Raw genomic sequence first — 17,472 nt, forward strand, 5'->3', positions numbered from 1 at the left:
GCCCCGGCAGATTCACAGAGATGACTGTGCAGTAGGGCCACATGAATGGAGAGTGACTGATGGGGGCTCCCCTGGGATAACCTGCAGCCAGATGACCTCCCATCAGTAGGGAAACAGAGACATTGGTCTGGAAGGGACAGGCCATGCATATGATCTTCCTTATGTCCAAGCATGGGTGGGTGTACCGCCCTGACTGCATCTTGAGAGAGCACTCAGAAGGATACAAAGGGAGATAAGACTGAGTCAGGGCAAGTTCAGGAACCAAAATTCACATCCTCTCTGGCTGAGCAGATTTCTTTTTTCTTTTTCTTTTTTTTTTTTTTTTTTAATATTTTCTCTTCCTGTTTGAACTTGGGAGCAGTAACACTGGAGTATAAGTCAAGGCCTCTGGATTCTATCACCAACTCTTCAGTTAATTAGTGGTGAGACTCTGTCTCTGAGGCTCAGTTTATTCATCCTTAAAATGAACATGTTGGGACACCAGTCAGGGTTTTAATGATAGAAACTCCCCACTCACACACTTCCCACCAGTCTACAAGGAACCTTGCATAGACCACAGGCTCCATGAGGCCAAGGCCATGTCTGTCTTGATCGCTGCCACATCACCGTAGTTGGAACAGTGCCAGGCACACCGTAGTAGAGACTCAATGACCTGTGTGTGAAATGAATTCAAGCAGAACCACATCCATGATGCAGATCAGAGCTATCCTGGCTGAAGCAATAGGGCACCCTACTACCTCAGCTGCCCTCTTGCACCCCTGGATCCCCATGGGAACCCCAGGACAGCGGGATGCCCAATTTGAACAGCATTAGCTTCTCTTCTACAGATCATAATTCTTTGGTCTCTGTGCAGCACACAATGCGTTGAAGTGTAGAAATTAATCCGGTTGGGCCTAAATTCACCTTACTTAAGGATCACTTTTCCCACTTCAGCCTCTATTTCAAAGTCTTGGTCTTTAAACCTTCTTGCTATACGTTTCCCCCCTCCCTTTGCAGAAGATGAAAGCATTTTTCCAGACAGGCCTGCTGTGAGTGACTTCATGGAAAGGAATATCTTGCGTCCCTAATGTGCCTCTCACATGGGGAACTCCTTGTATTTATTTATTTTTAAGAATAGGGCTGGGAGGTTGACGTTTCCATTAGCAGTTGAGTGATATATTTTTTTTTTTAAATGAAAACCCTACTCCTCTGTGAGACATGCCTCACATTCCGGTCTCCCCACTTCAGGCAGTTATGTGCTACTAAATATGCAGTGGAAATGACACATGTCTGGAAACCCAGGAGCAACACCGTCTCACAAGTGCTTGTTCAGTGGTATACAATGAAGGTGTTGTAAGCGGTTAATTGAGGAAGGCAGACTCCAAGGCTCTCAAAAGAGAAATCTGTGGCACCTTAGGCATCTGGCATTAGTCCCTTCGATGTATTCAAAGGTGTCTTATGTTTGTGGGCCAGTCCCACCTACAGCAGGGTGAAGACACAGAATCATCTGACCTTCCAGAGGATCCTGGAAATATCATCGTATCTCGAGGTGAACTGAGGCCAGTGATTCCACCCACAAGGAAGGATAGCAAACCACTTAAGGGGATGGATCAGTTCCTCATACATAACGTTAGATATTAGCAAGCCATGTGGGCACTTGACTGATTACATTCTATGGTCTAGCATGCTTCTATTCCAAAGGACAGAGGTAATCAGTTTAATTCAGGGCGGTTTTCTCTCCACTTATGTCAATGAAGGTACCCCTACAGGGCATTCTCTTGACCTACGTAAAGGCTAGTAATAGGATAGAGATTATGAAATGGAAATTAAAAATGGAATTGGATTACTAAGGATGATACTAATGGAATACAGATTGGATTAAGTGTAAATTAAGTATCCGAACAGGAAGGCCTTTGTCCTAGTTAAACAAAGTGTTGAAAGTCTTTGGACACAGATTTACCATGCAATCTCAAACATACCAAGAGTTTAGTCCTTGGCAAAATATGAGGCTCATTACATATGAGGAGGAGATTTTGCAAGTACCTTAGACCATGGAGTTTCTTAGACAACAGTTCATATTGTTTTGAATTAAAGATATGAGACAATGTCCCTTAAAATATACATGTTTTTATTTATACAGGTGTTTACTTTTGGTTCAACTTTGAAAGGTTTGGAAAGAAGTTCTAGCATATGATAAATTTAAAAATCACCTATCCCTATTCCAAAAAGGCAACTCATGTGAGGTTAAGAGATTTATGTGCCAGGACTCAGAGCCACCAAACAAAAGGGGATCTACAGTTGGATTACCCAGAGGCCTGGAAACTTAAAAATAATGTGTGACGGTGAGGAGGAACAAACAGGAGAGCAAATCAGAAGAAAAAGTTGATGGGCTGCTGCTCCATCCAAAGTTCAGTATGTGCTCTGAGATTATGGACCAGAAACCACCTTATTACTTGTTCCCTGGCTTCACTCACTCTCCCACCTTTTCTCTAAAGCTGGACTCTAGCACTGTATTATCCAAGATCTAGAAGGACATATCCCCGGGGGGATGGGAGGGGCAGGGAGGAGAGATACAAGAGCATACATGTGAGCAAGATACACACCTGTGCATGTGTACACACACACACACACACACATTCCTCCCTGCTGACACTCAAGTCATAAGTAACAAAGAGACCACTGTAGGAATTCTTTTCAAATTTCAGAGAATTTATTAGAGTACAGAAAGAGTTAAGAGAACAGGTACCTTTGTACCTGGTTTTCTTCAGCCAAGAAAGGCAAATGACACACAAGCATACATCTTTGTTCTTGATCTTTCAAGTTCTCATGTTGGTGCCAAATTTAAAGAGATCCAAATGAAATCCTGTTTTGCAATCACCAAACACTGAGAAATACTTGAGCATACTTGACGAGTTTAGATTTGGTTGTTCCTGCAATGCTACTGGGAAATGAAGTTATAGGATTCTTTTGCATGATAGCGGGGTGGGTTTTGTATTTTGATTGTATGGGGAGAACATGTGAAAATGATTTAACCAGTGAGTTTAGTTCTACAGTTTAGTAAAGCAGTTTACAGTAATTTATTCTTTGCCGTTTCTGTGCCCTTTGTGTAATATAGAAAGCCTTGGAATAACAACCAGGTTCAATTTCAGTCTTGTCACCAGCTTTATGACCTTGGATCAATTTGTTATCTGAGCTTCAGTGCTGTTAATTCATAAAATAGGGATAACTGTACATAGTTCTCGTGGCTGCCGTGAAGTTTACAAGAAAGAGTAAATGTGAGTGCTTAGCATTCATTTATTCGATGACATTTGTTAAGTCTCCACATCATGCTTGGTCTAGGTCTGCAGGGCAGACACAAAGCAAAGCCCCTGCCCTCAGGGAGCAAATATTCAAGTGGAAGATAGAGAACAAACTGGAAAGAAATCCCAAGTGAAATACTTGCAGGTCAGTTCCTCAGGCTCTCATTTGTAGCTATTAACAGACTTAGGATTTTGCAATTAGTTGTGTGACTGTATGATTAATGTTTATGTCCCCCACTAAAGTGTGGGTTCCACGATAGTAGAGACCAACTATTGTATGCCCACACCATGCACAGAGGTGACAGATATGCACAAGTACAGAATAACGAATGAATGAATGGTGGTAAAGAAATAAACAGAAGAGTATATCATTGAGAAAACAGAGATCTGAGGGAGTAAATCTTTTGATATGATAGGACAGTCTAGAAAGTCCTCTCTAGGAATCTGGAACATTTAAAATATGGCAAGAAGCCAGCCCTGTGGAGGAAAAGAGCCAGGAGAGGAGAATTCTAGACAGGAACTGTCCGGGGCAAAGGCCCTGAGACAGGAAAGAGTGTGGAATGCTTAAGGAACAGGAAGGGGCCAATGTGGCTGGTGCACCGTGAACCTGCAGGGCCTGCAGACGATGTTAAGTGTGAGTTTTATTCTAAACATAATGTAAGTTCCCTTTCCTTCTTCCACGCCTCCCTTTGTTTATAGTTTTGTTTTGGTAACAAGACTAACATACATTCAAAAATTATGCAACAATACTAGATAATGGATAATTAATCGTGGATTACGGGAAATAGATGCCCGTGTTCAGAAGTGGACGGGATGTGAGCTAATGCATCCAGGAAAGGTTATCCTGCACCAGAATTTACCTCTCACTTCAAGTTTATCTTTGAAAGTATTACATTATCAGGCACTTGCCTCCCAGCTTTACAGAGTGCCCAGAAACCTGGCTGCACCAAGACAAAGTGTTCTCATTTCATGCTGGCTTGCCTCCGCTCTGGAGGATGTCAGAGACATTTTCACAAGCCAGACTTGACAATGCCCCAAAGCACAGGCTCTTTCTCCAGTTTTACTGGTAGACTTGAGCAAGTTTAGGCTTCATGTTCTCTAACACCATCATGTTCACCTTCCCTGCAGATTTTGTCTTCAGTCTAACCGCATAGACTGAATACGTGCTAACTCATCTCTGCCCTGTAAACAGATTCAACTTTAGCCACCTTTTCATACTTTCCTCTTTGGGGGCAGGAAACTGGAAAGTTCTGCTGATTTCTCAGAATCAGCAGTGGTTAGCATCTTTTGTGTCAGTGGCTCTATGGCTCTGAGCTTAGATTTATTTCCCTGGTTTTAGGACATTTTCTGTTCCTCCTTCTTCCTTCTTGACTATTGGAAATCTATCTTAGCTCAACCTAGTCGTCAAATCATTACCTGGCCCAGTGCCCAACATCTGCCATTGCTTCCTTATAGAAGATTACCGATAAATGTGATTGATCAGGAGAATTTGGGTGGCAGTACTATTCTCAGTCCTTTGAGTTCTGCCTTGATCAAGAAGCTTGAGTCTATTCCTTCCTACCCTACCAGGAGAGACATTTGATTTTGGTAGGGGAAGTTTGCCAAAAAGGTTCCTAGATACTTTGTCTGGAGCTTTCTTTGAAATATGCAAATCATAAAAATGTGTAAAGGACATTTTTTATGTATATGCCACTTCTTTAAAATGACACCTGAAATGTGTATTAAATTTCATTTAAAATACTTATGTTGTAAAGTAAGAAAGAAGAAGACTATAATAACTGTATATAGCATGAGCCTAACCGTGCATACAAGAAGGAAACAAACCAAATTGTTGATGATGTTTATATCTGGGCAGTGAGATTATGGATTTTTTAAATTTTTATTTTTTCATTATTTTTAGCATTTAGTAATTTTTAATATGTGGATCTCTTGCATAATCAGAAAAATTAGGCTATAAGAGATAAGAAATCACACTGTGCAACCAGAATGCACAGAGCAAGTGTTATCTTCCTGATTCTATGTGGTCTTCAATCTGGAACACATTAGGATTAACTGAGGAAAAATAAACTAAGTAAATAAAAGGGGTGGAAAAAACTTTTGGAGGTGATGGGTATGTTTATGGCCTTGACTGCGGTGGTGGTTTTATGGTGTATACTTATCTCTACACTCATCAAGTTGTATATCTTAAATATGCACAGCTTTTTCTATGTCAGTCAGATCTCAATAAAGTGAGATAAAAAAATACAAAGAATTAACTGGAGAACTGTGAACGCTGCCACTTCCCAAACTGAGACTTTTACCAATTAAATCAGAAGCAGAAACCCAGGCATCAGTATTTTTTTTCAGTTCCCAGGTGATTTCAATGTACAGCCAAGGTTAAGGATCACTGGTAGACTAATTGGATAGCTTAATGGTTTGCAACTCTCCCTGCAGTTAGAATCTCCTGGGAGTTTTCATAAGACCAGCATGCATTCCCTAACCCCAGGTTCTAATGTTAATTGGTTTGTGACAGGGCCCTCACACCAGTAGATTTAATTTTTTTCCAGGATTCTTATGTACAGACAGGGTTGTAACCCGCTGTCAGGTAAACTAACCTGAGTTGAATATTCACCCTGGGCAGGGCTCTGAGCTGAGTGTTTTATGTGCATTTAATTCTCAAAATAATCCAACGAGGTGGATGTTATTATTCCCATCTCACAGAAGAGGGAACTAGTACTCAGAAACATGAAATAAATTCCTCTAGGCACGCCAACTCTTTTGAACCCAGGTTGTCTGTCTCATGTGGAGATAGGCAAAGAAAGCATTCTCCCCAGTTTTTGAAGAAGTGGGGGAAACTGGGGAGAATGTTTTCTAAATTCCCTAAGGTAGAATTTGGCATACCCACTTTTAATCGTTGATGCAGTAGCTCTTTATATGAAGTTTTTGAATTAGCAGTTGTCCCATTCAATTTCTATGTAGAACAACATCAAGTGTAATGGCATCCCCAGTTTCCCAGACATTCTGTTTATTCATTCCCTAACAACCTGAATGGCATTAAACTTCACATATGTTCTGATATATATTGTAATGCTTTAGAACTTAAACTTCCAACTTGTTACAAGTTACAATCATATCTCATTGCTTAACTTGTGACACTGTCCATCTTCTCTCCTGAAATCATGGCATGGCTGCTATTTATTTTATATCATTCTTTGGTAATAACTAGTTAATTTATATTTTGAGACTTCTTAAAGAATTTTGCAAAACTCCTTACATAATTGAAGGCACTATTGGATGTCCCAAAGCCGACTTCAGGATTGCTGTTCCAGACAAATTTCAGCATCACTGGATTTGCTGAGATCTCCTCTCCGATGCTTCATTTAGAATGAGTTATGTTTTGCTGCAGTGGCTGAAAGTATGCTCCACCCCTTCAGAGAGTCGAGATCTCCATCAACTTCAGGCAGATCAGCAGGTGCACGTCACCAGCAGAACTGGGCTCTTTTCACTTATAATCTGAGTCCCAAGTCTTTGAAGTAAAACTCATTTGCCCAGATTTGTATAGCATTACCTGAGCGTAACATTACCCAATAAAACTAAATTGATGGGTTGAGGATACAAAATAAGCCATTTCAATTGCCAGGAATTCCGGATCAGCTTATGGGGCAGGTTTTGTGAGATGGCAGAGAGGCCAGAGAACAAATACTGTTTAAAAAGATCATTTGTAACTGTTTTCCTTTTGCCTGATAAAATAAGCATTATCTTTCAAATAATGTTACAGAGGACTATCATCCACAAACTTGCAGGGGAACATAGCCTTAACTTGGATAACTTTGGCAATGAGCACATAAAAAAGAGAAAACAAAGAAGATAAAAAAGAAAAAAGAAATGACCATTTTGGGGGCTTGAGTTCAGATAGAAGGGAATACTCACTTTTTTATTTCCCTTGTCTGTGAGCATTGTTATTTGGCTCCTCCCTTAGGAATTTTATGTTGTACTTTTAAAGGTATTAAAATCCTATTTTGTGATTGGGTTCTTTGGGAAGGAGAAACTATAATGGATAAAATGGGAAAATATTTTAATGTTTATTTTTTAAAAGGAAAAGGAAACTCTTATTACTTTTCTTTCACCTACTTTAGGCCAGGAGAAAGCATAGGAGGCAAATTAATAATAGTCCATGCTGCTAAGAAAACAAGAAAAAAATACTTACCAGAGAAATCAAGGGCTTTTGGACTAAATGCAAACCAAAGTCCATCCCTCATCCTTCTTTCAAGATGGCACTTAAACTTTGCAATCTCGCTGATCTGGAGGAAATAAAACTGATATTTTGAGATGAAAATCTGATTAGAGTTTTAATGTTCTTCAGGTTATTTTACTGTTTATAAGTAAAAACAACTGTGTATTACAGGTCTACTACCTATGGGTGTGTATTTTATGTGTGTTTTTTGCACATGTGGCAAAGAGACTTGCTCTGACATCGCTAGTTTCAGTTAACTACTAAGTTAGAATCTTCTGACTTACAGCTGTGAGTTCCAGAAAACCTTAAAGTGGATAGAAGAATGTTTGTTATAAAGCAACATGTTATAATAACATTAGCCTTTAAAGTTTTATCTGGGTTGGGGGGTGCCTGGGTGGCTCAGTCAGTTAAGCCTCTGACTTTGGCTCAGGTCATAATCTCATAGTTCATGGGTTCGAGCCTCGTGTCAGGCTCTATGCTGACAGCTCAGAGCCTGGAGCCTGCTTCGGATTCTGTGCCTCCCTCTCTCTAACCCTCCCTTGCTAGCGCTTTGTCTCTCTCTCTCTCTCTCTCTCTCTCTCTCTCTCTCTCTCTCTCTCTCTCAAAAGTGAATAAACATTAAAAAAATTTAAAGATGTATCTGGGGATTTTCAGAAAGTTCTTATCTTTTTCAAGGTAATACCTAACTTATGAGAAGATACATACAGGTATATTAATAAAATTTATATCCTAAGTGGAATTTACATATTTTTTTTAATTATCCAGTGGTCCTCTTCTAATTTCTTCCAAGCATTCTTTACATATTCAGAGTATTGCAAAATTTGTAGTATGTTTTTAATCCAGGGTAATTCATACAGCATTGGAAAAAATAGGTGTTTTCATTCATCCCAATTTTCGTAAGAATTCAACTTATCTGTCACAAAAATCTCTCAACTGTTACAATTCTCAAGAAAGAAAATCCTGAAGAATTATGATTGGACTCACAAAAGAAGAAACAACCTGTCTTCTTGTAACTTTATTCAGAATTTCACAATCCATGCTAAACCATAAAGGAAAGGCCAAACACAATAAAATGGCAGAAAACCAGTAAGAATGTGCCAGAGTTCAGAGAACAGTTGCCCCAGGCTTAACTTCATTGACCTTTAATCTCTTTGAGGCATCAGTGACTTTTCTATAAGGCATCTTACAGTGTGACCACACTCAGGCCTTGCATAGTTCCCCTGCAAGCTGGAGTCGTAACAGTCCATGTCAGACTTGACTTTTGGTGCTGAATAGTTGGGTTAAATTTGCCTAAGAAGAAATATACCAGTTTTCTCTGGAATGGCATATTTGAAACACTTTGACATCAGACAGTAAGGTAGGATGTAATCTCTGACTCAGGGAAGAACTTTTCTGAGGCTTCTTTGACTTATGCTCATGAAGTAATTTGACTCAAAAGACCTTCTAGAACTCTAACAGTACTGTCCTAAAAGTGAAATGTAGCCTAGGAGTAAAAAAAGAGCACTGGTCAGGAAGTCAGAATTTCCATTATTGATGTACTACTTATTAGCCATGTGACCTTCAGAAATAAAGTTTGGAAATCATTTATTAAGCCCTGTATTATAGGTTAGAACTGGTGCATATAGAGCCCAGTTGCTGACTTCAAGAAGCTCAAATTGAATAGAGAAAATAAGTGAATACAAGTTACGATGATATAGTTTGATAAATGACATACAAGCATTTGGAAAAATTCTGAAGAGACAGAAATGGATAATCAGTTTTGTTTGGGGAATGTAGGCAGAAGCATCTGGAGAGGTTTCAAGCAGGACCTTGAAAGGTAACTGCCAAGTAATCTGGTATGGTGAAAACATACAGTGCGGGAGAAGGAAGGACAATTTAGATAAAATGTAAATTGAGACAAATCGTGAAAAGCTTTGAATAACTTGCTAAAGAATTTGGACAACACAGCCTGTTTGGAACTAGATTTCTTCATCTTTAAGATGAAGAGCTGAATGGGACTATTTCTGAGTTCATGACCAGGTCTGCAAGTCTAAATGAGACTACATTAAAAGTTCAAGAGGAAATGCTTTGTATGAAAATCTGGCCAGATAATAATCAGCTCCTGTAAAGATAATGCCAAGTTAGTGACTATTACTCCAAACTCCAGAATAATCTCCCTTGCATCATCATATCAGTGCTTTAGTAGAGGGGATGGGGAGACTTTTTGTTTTTTTAATGAATCAATATGACTTTGTGTTATATGTGCAAAAAAGAGTACTTTCCAGGACTTCGAGTTGAATTACTTAAAATGTTATTCTAGGACGATAAAGCTACAGACAGAATTGGATTGCCCCAAATTCATGGATTGAAGTTCTAACCTCTGATGTGACTGTATTTAGAGTAAGGAAGCAATTACAATGAAATGAAGTCAGAATTGTGAGCCCTGATCATATAAGAGACACCAGAGAGCCTGCTCTATCCCCTCATGTGTACTCAGAGGAAAGGCCATGTGAGGATCCAGCAAGAACGTGGCCATCTGCAAGCCAGAAAGAGTCCTCACTAGAATCAAATCTGCTAGACCCTGATCTTGGACTTCTAACCTCCAGAACAGTGACAAACACGTTTCTATTGTTTAAGCCACCCAGTCTCTGGTATTTTGTTATTGTTTCCCAAGCTGAGTGAACAGATATCAAACAAATGGTATTTATTATGGGACCTATTTTTTAAGTTTCAGTTAAGGTATCAAAATCTATTTTTAAAATGTGATTGCAAGTTTTAGAACATTTGAAGTTTTAGTTCTTTATGGCAATTTCAAACACTAGAAAATATTTTTTGACAAATATATCTTTTTATTGTTATTAAAGTTTTCTCCAATGTATTTCAGTAAATGAGTATTTTATTTTATTTTATTTTATTTTATTTTATTCCACTGTTGGCCATAGTTTGAGCCCTACACACTCCCTTCCCTTTCACCTCAAAGGGAACTCCTTTGTATGTAGCCACACACTCATCTTTAGTGCAGAGATCTGGCTGGATCTGCTCCCAAATCTTCTTAGGATTTAGCTCCTTGTCAGGCTCTCCAGGAAAAGCATCAAAAACAATTCTGTCTCCAGGAACAGACCCAGTGGGAGGTGCCAAGATTTCAGCCTTCTCAGGTGAGCTAGCACACCTTACCACTGCCTGAGATATTACTCCCCTCATCTTTGCAGGTTTCAGGTTACAAAGTAAAATCACCATCCTATTTTGCGTCTGTTCAAGAGGAACATGATTCACCAGGCCACTGACAACTGTTCTTGGGGCTGTTTCTCCAACATCTACTTCTTCTACATGTAAAGAATCTGCATCAGGATGTTTTCTGGCAGTAATGATGCAACCAACTCCAAGATCCAGACGAGAAACATCGATTGGCTCAGAGTCAGCACTTCCTGCTATTGATTGTTTTTTCTCCTTTTTCTCTTTCATTTCAATTTTCTCTTTCATCTTTTCTTCCACTCTTCCTCCTGTTGTCTGTTCTTTGGCACCAGAAGATACAGTTCTTATTGGTATAGACTGTATCACTTTTTCGGAAACCGTGGAATTAGCTTGCAGTGGAGTACCAGATGGGAATGGTGTTTGTTTCACTCCATTTTGAATTTCTGCCTGAACTAGCTCTTGTTTCAATTCTTCCATTTCTTTCTTTAATTTAGCATTTTCAACTGGAAGTTTCTTTTCTTCTCTCAAAGTTGTCTGCAAAATTGCTTTCTCCTTAAGAAGAGCAACGTGCTGGGGCGCCTGGGTGGCGCAGTCGGTTAAGCGTCCGACTTCAGCCAGGTCACGATCTCGCGGTCCGTGAGTTCGAGCCCCGCGTCAGGCTCTGGGCCGATGGCTCGGAGCCTGGAGCCTGTTTCCGATTCTGTGTCTCCCTCTCTCTCTGCCCCTCCCCCGTTCATGCTCTGTCTCTCTCTGTCCCAAAAATAAATAAAAAACGTTGAAAAAAAAAAATTTTAAAAAAAAAGAAGAGCAACGTGCTGCTTTAAATATTCAATAATTTGATCTGCTTCTGCACCCTTCTGTTCCAGTCTCTTCAGAACAGCACCATTAGTTGCCATTTTTGTAAAGATACGGCAGAAAATCATAAATCGGTGGACAGAGCAACCTGGAGAGCCTCGCCGGGTAGCCTCAGTCTTCCAAAAATAATATATTTTTGACTGATCATGTAGCTATGTGATGATTGTAAATGCAACCCTTCCAATGATGTCTTATTTCTTTTGAAATGAGAATAATCATTGATTTTAAACCTCTCATTATCTTTATTTTTATTTTTATTTTTTAAATTTTAACGTTTGTTTATTTTTTCCAGAGACAGAGGGAGACAGAGCACAAGTGGGGGAGGGGCAGAGAGAGAGGGAATCAGAGAATCCAAACCAGGCTCCAGGCTCTAAGTTGTCAGCACAGAGCTCGATGTGGTACTTGAACTAACAAACTGCGAGATCATGACCTGAGCTGTAGTTGAACGCTTAACCAACTGAGCCACCCGGGGACCCCAAAACTTCTCATTTTCTACATTTCTGAGCTTTATCAGTGAGCTAAATATTAGTGGCATTCGGCAAACTGAAATGGGCTAATGGACTTGGTGCATAAGTGAATTTCAAACCAAACAAGTTTATTTAAATTTTCTTTTTTCTTTTCTTTTTTTTTTTTCTTTTTTTTACTTCTAAAGGACTTCTATTTACATGCATGTGTATACTAAAAAGTCTGATGATTATTTTGGCATTCACCCAACGTGAATCTTTTATCAGCTGCTTGATGCCAAATACTGTGTTGGGCCCCAGGCATAGGGGTGGAGATGATTCTCTGCTTCCACTAAAGCTCACAGTCAAGTCTATTAGACAATGGAATTGGCAATGACAGACAATAAAGTATTCTAAGGGCTATGATAGAAGTACAGGTTGCTATGGGAGCATGCGGCAAAAGCATCTAACTAGTTAGAAGGGCCAGGAAACTTCTAGAAAAAGTTTACTTAAGGAAAGCCTGGAAGGAAGTTTGTATGTATAAGGCACCAGTAACTGTGTCAAATGAAGGAATTTTAGTCAGTAGTAATTAGCCAAGCAAAGACGTAGGGAATGAGTTTTTAGGCAGAGTAAACATATTGTTTGAAGGTCTGGAATAAAAGAGCACAGCCAATTACAGAAACAAAAAGAAATTCAATATGGCCGGAGGGCAGAATCTCAAGAGGCTGAAATGTGGAGAAGCATGTGTCCACAGACAAACCTATTAGCCTATTTCACTCTCAACCAGTTTTGAGTAAATCAAGAATTGTGCCACTGGCTATGTACTACAGGACATTAGAGTTAGAGGGGGCTTTAGAAAAATAATCCTTTGTTATTTTAAGTAAATAAGCAATAAAAGGTTGTGAGACTTTTTATAGGTATTAAGTATAAATTCAAACATATTTTCTCTGACTCAGAAGAAATACCACATATATAGTTTATATATATAAAACGAAATGTTTTAGATGCTCTGCAACTCCTCACCAGAATGCCCCTTTCCTCTCCTTGTCCCTCCCTGGGAGTTACTCTCCTAAGAACCGAACAGGGCAAGCCTCCCATGGCTTAATGTCTATAGCCTGTCCGGGTTGCAGCCTTAAAGAGCAAAGCCGCCTCTAATCACCCTTCAGGAGAAAGTGGTCTATGTTAAGGACAGGTAAGAAGGAAGAGTAGCATCATCTGGGAAATGAAAACTGTATAATATCCTAAATTAAAACTCTAGATGAAAAATATTTATCTTAAGTGGGCTATTGCCCATCTCTACATATCTCTAAATCAATCATGTTTTGAATTAAAGAAGAACATGGAAATTTCCAGATATTTTGATTTAATACAAAAATCACTCAGCTTTAACTACAGTTCTAGGCAATTTGTTTAGGTATCAACTTATCTTTTACTATTATATACTTATCACTTTACTTTGAAAAATAAAGGGACTGATACGCTTATCCACAGGAGTGAATGTTCTATTTTTAAAGGAAGGAGAAGATAATTCATCTAATATTACCAAGCAAGGTTAATGTTTAGCCAGCAGTAAATATTTATTTGACCTCATTCTTATCTGCTTGGTATCTTACACCACACCAAACAGTGTCTCAATAAAAATGTTAAAAATTGAAACCCATCATATCTGTTCCTTTTTTCAAACTTATGTGTTCATAAAATCCTTGACACCTTACAGATCCTTTTGTCTAAAACACATGCATCTACAGATGAGGAAACTGAAGCCAGGGAGAGTAAGTGATCCATCCAACTGAGTGCTTCTGCATGTAGCTTGGGCGGGAAGTAAACAGTGTAGCAAGATTTGAAGGCAGACAGTCTGGCTCCATGACCTGCCCTCAACCACAATGCTCCATGAACTCTTTCTAGTTGCATTTAGTGTTTTATTTATTTATTTATTCCATCGGAAAGCTGTCTCTGCATGATTTCCTTTTATCTCTTTATAAGCATATGGAGCCACTCAGCACCTAACGGGAAACACATTCTATGTGTAAAATACCCCAAAATTAATTACTAATAAAGATTTATTGATCTCTTAATGGTATGCAAAGCACTACATAGATGGTTTTGGGGAGCATGAGAACTGACTGTAAAGGATATTAATAAAGGTTTTTATTTTACTCTTTATACTTCCCTGTGTTTTTAAAATTTTCTACAGGCAGTGTCTGGCATATATGAATTAAACGTTTGTTAAAGAATGACTGGATATGTGCTACTATATGCCTGGTTACTAATGTAATTTAAAAGAATTTGAAATAAGAATTTATATTTAATTTAATGTAAATTAATTCAAGGGGATTTATTTGCAATCTCTTTTGAGAAATGTGTCAGAACCTAAGCATCCGGAGAATTACAATTTTTCTAAGTCAGGTTTCAGTAAACACTTTCTATAAAGGGTCAGATGGCAAATATTTTGGGCTTTGTGGCCATTGCCAAAGCAGCATGGACAATACAAAAGCCAGTGTACTCGGATGTGTTCTAATAACATTTTATTTGTGGACACTAAAATTTCAATTTCATGTAATTTTCATGTGCCATAATATATGCTCTTTCACTGTTTTTCATATATCAAATAATATAGTTTACAGACTGTACGAAAACTGGAAAGGATGGATTTGGCTCAAAGGTATAAGCATGCAACTCCTTTCTCAGTGATTCTATTGGAAAAATTAACATTACAGCAATAGTGTAGCATATCAGCAATGGTGACGTACATGGATCTGGGACTGAAGCCCAACTCTGTTTCCTAGTTTGTGACATTAATTTCTTAAATTCTTTGTGATTCACGTTCTTCTTCTGTAAAATGGGGCCAACAATAATACCCTCCTCATTAGTTTATTATAGGAATAAATGAATATAAATGAATTTATGTAAAACACAGTAAGTGCTACATTTATGTTTAGTAAATACATAACTTCATTGTTTAAAAACATTTGGGGGGCGCCTGGGTGGCTCAGTCAGTTGAGCGGCCGACTTCAGCTCAGGTCATGATCTCACGGCCCGTGAGCTCAAGCCCCGCGTCAGGCTCTGTGCTGACAGCTCAGAGCCTGGAGCCTGCTTCAGATTCTGTGTCTCCCTCTCTCTGACCCTCCCCCGTTCATGCTCTGTCTCTCTGTCTCAAAAATAAATAAACGTTAAAAAAAATAAAATTAAAAAAATAAAATAAATAAATAAACGTTAAAAAAAAATTTTTTAAATAAAAAATAAATACAAATAAAAATAAAAACATTTGGGACTCCTTTGGAAAGACTTTTACAGCCAAGTTACAAATCATGGGAGAAGACATCACCACACACTATGGTTACCGATTTTATTCATGAAAACTGTCCCTAAATTTGTCCATTACAAAAATCTAAATCAAAATCCAATATTTGTATCAAAACTCAGCTTTGAAACTTGTTATTGGATTTGACTGTTTCAAAATATAATTATCTTGAACAGGAAAAATATTCCAGAGAATGATACCGAAAGAATGAGTACACAGTTTGAAAATAATTGCAAAGAGGATACCAAAAGAATGAGTATGAAGTTTGAAAACAGTTATAAAGAGGGCCTTTTGGGTAAAATGGGAATAGAATCATGGAAGCTTGCAGTTTTCCAAGCCTACTATTCTAACATGGATAATTCTTATTTAGAAATAATCCTTCTGGTGCTTTTCTTCATGGTTACACTTCACACTTTTTAAGAATCTTAAAATCTTGGAGAGGAAATACACACATAAAAAAATTCAGCTAAGTGCCATACATGATAAAGGACATACAAGTAATAAAGCAATGCATATTAATGAGGAAGGCTAAATGAATGCCAGTTGAAGTAGTTATAGCATCTATCATTAGGGTACATTTGGGGATGGGCCTTGAAAGGAAGGGAAAACAATTTTTAAGAAAAGTTCTAGATGTGGTATGGTAGTGCTTTTCTCCTCCAGACACCTTTTCCTGGTAACAGATCCAGCCTCTGGCCACAGAGGGGAGCACGTGATCTAGCTTGGATCTTCGTAACAATCTCCAGAGTTTTGGGGACCTGCCAGACAAGACTGCTTATTTTAGTTTCTGGTCACACATCAAAATTCCTAATATGCTTACAGCAATATTGCCACCGAATGAAGAAGCTGGTGTCAAAGACTAAAGTCAGCAAACCAAAGACAAGCAAAGGAGAGAGAGAGAGAGAGAGACAGACAGAGAGAGAGAGAGAGAGAGAGAGAGAGAGAGAGAGAGAGAGAGAGTGTGTGTGTCCTGATACAGTTAGGTCCGGTCATTCTGAGGCTACATCCACCTTCAAATTCAGGATGTGTGAAATGCAGCATATCTTCTTTTTCCTCCCCATATCTCTTGCCATCATACCTCCTCTTTTCCCATAGTCAGCTTCAGATTACCTGATCATTCATCTAGAAAACTAGTTGTTTAGGTTTCCTCTCCTTCCTCACCCACTTACCCTGTCCACATCAAATCCAGATCCTTGGCCTCTTTTTTCTTTGTAGTATTTATTCCTTTTTTGTTTCTGTGTCTAACAAAAATTAGCGAACCCTACTCCATCTCTTTCATCTCCTGCTTTCTACTTCTCAGAGCAGTTATTTTCGGGTTTTATTTTGGTTTTGGTTTTAAATTGTTTGCTGCTTCTACCAATATTTACTTCTATATTTCTAAGTAACATATTTAACTGATATTTCTTGTTTTTTCCCATTTTGTTATTCAGCTAATAAAGATAAAGGTTTAAACTCTCCTACACCACACACACACTCACACGCACACACATGCACACACACTATATTGTATTATGATATTCTCTTGTTTGAACTTTTTTTTCCTTTTAGTTGCTTCCTTTGAGGGAGAGCTTATTTTCTATAGTCATTTCACTTATTCACTTCCAAACCCTCTGCCAGAACTATAAAACTTTTCTCAATATGTTGATATTACTGATCTTGTGGTCTATCATGTTTGTTTTGTCTTACTTTATGTTATTCTTGAGGATATTTCTCATCGTGCTTTACATTTTTCTGCTTCTCTGTGGACTGTTATCTATCCCTCTTTCCAGCTGTCAACCTGTCACCATGATTCTCCTTGGCTCATCCTGGATTGGTTCCCTTGTTTCCTAGAATTCATTCATCGTTCCCTATTTTGGTTTACTTCCTTGTCATGATGGAGCAGATTTCTCCAATGACTAAGAAACAGTGCGTGGAATATAATTTTTGAAATTAATTTCCACATCTGAAAATGCTTTTAATCTGCCTGGATACCAGATTGATAGTTTAGTTAGGTATCAAATTCTAGGTTAGAAATTAGTTTCCCTAAAAACTTCTAGACATCAGTTGATTGCCTTCTAGCTTACAGTTTTGCTCTTAGAAAGGCCAATGTCTCTGAGTCTCAACTTATATATGATGTGTTTTCACCTACTTTATGAAAAATTTAGATTCTTCTACTTATGTCTAATGTAGTGAGAATTTACAATGATATGCCTTAGTGTTAATCTGTTCCCTTTC

General features: G+C 38.5%; 2 protein-coding genes across 8 annotated transcripts in view; one reads left to right on the top strand and one right to left on the bottom strand.

Moving 5' to 3' along the window:
- DLC1 (DLC1 Rho GTPase activating protein) overlaps window positions 1-17,472 on the top strand; it is a 564,853-nt gene that overhangs the window by 288,560 nt on the left and 258,821 nt on the right. The gene's annotated exons all lie outside the window — the stretch shown is intronic.
- LOC131506471 (aminoacyl tRNA synthase complex-interacting multifunctional protein 1-like) lies at window positions 10,363-11,631 on the bottom strand. Its single transcript, XM_058720135.1, has 2 exons — window positions 11,475-11,631; window positions 10,363-11,232 (listed from the first exon to the last, which is right to left on the bottom strand). Exons 1-2 carry the CDS (start codon window positions 11,583-11,585, stop codon window positions 10,387-10,389), a joined length of 957 nt encoding a protein of 318 aa, XP_058576118.1. The 5' UTR covers window positions 11,586-11,631; the 3' UTR covers window positions 10,363-10,386.

Source organism: Neofelis nebulosa, chromosome 3 (genome assembly GCF_028018385.1).
Source record: "Neofelis nebulosa isolate mNeoNeb1 chromosome 3, mNeoNeb1.pri, whole genome shotgun sequence".
Lineage (NCBI taxonomy): Eukaryota > Metazoa > Chordata > Mammalia > Carnivora > Felidae > Neofelis > Neofelis nebulosa.

Coding starts and splice junctions, on each gene's coding strand:
- LOC131506471 (XM_058720135.1), bottom strand. CDS start 11,585: ATGATTTTCTGCCGTATCTTTACAAAAATGGCAACTAATGGTGCTGTT. Junction 11,233..11,474: donor TTGAATATTTAAAGCAGCAC/GTTGCTCTTCTT, acceptor CAGGCGCCCCAG/CACGTTGCTCTTCTTAAGGA.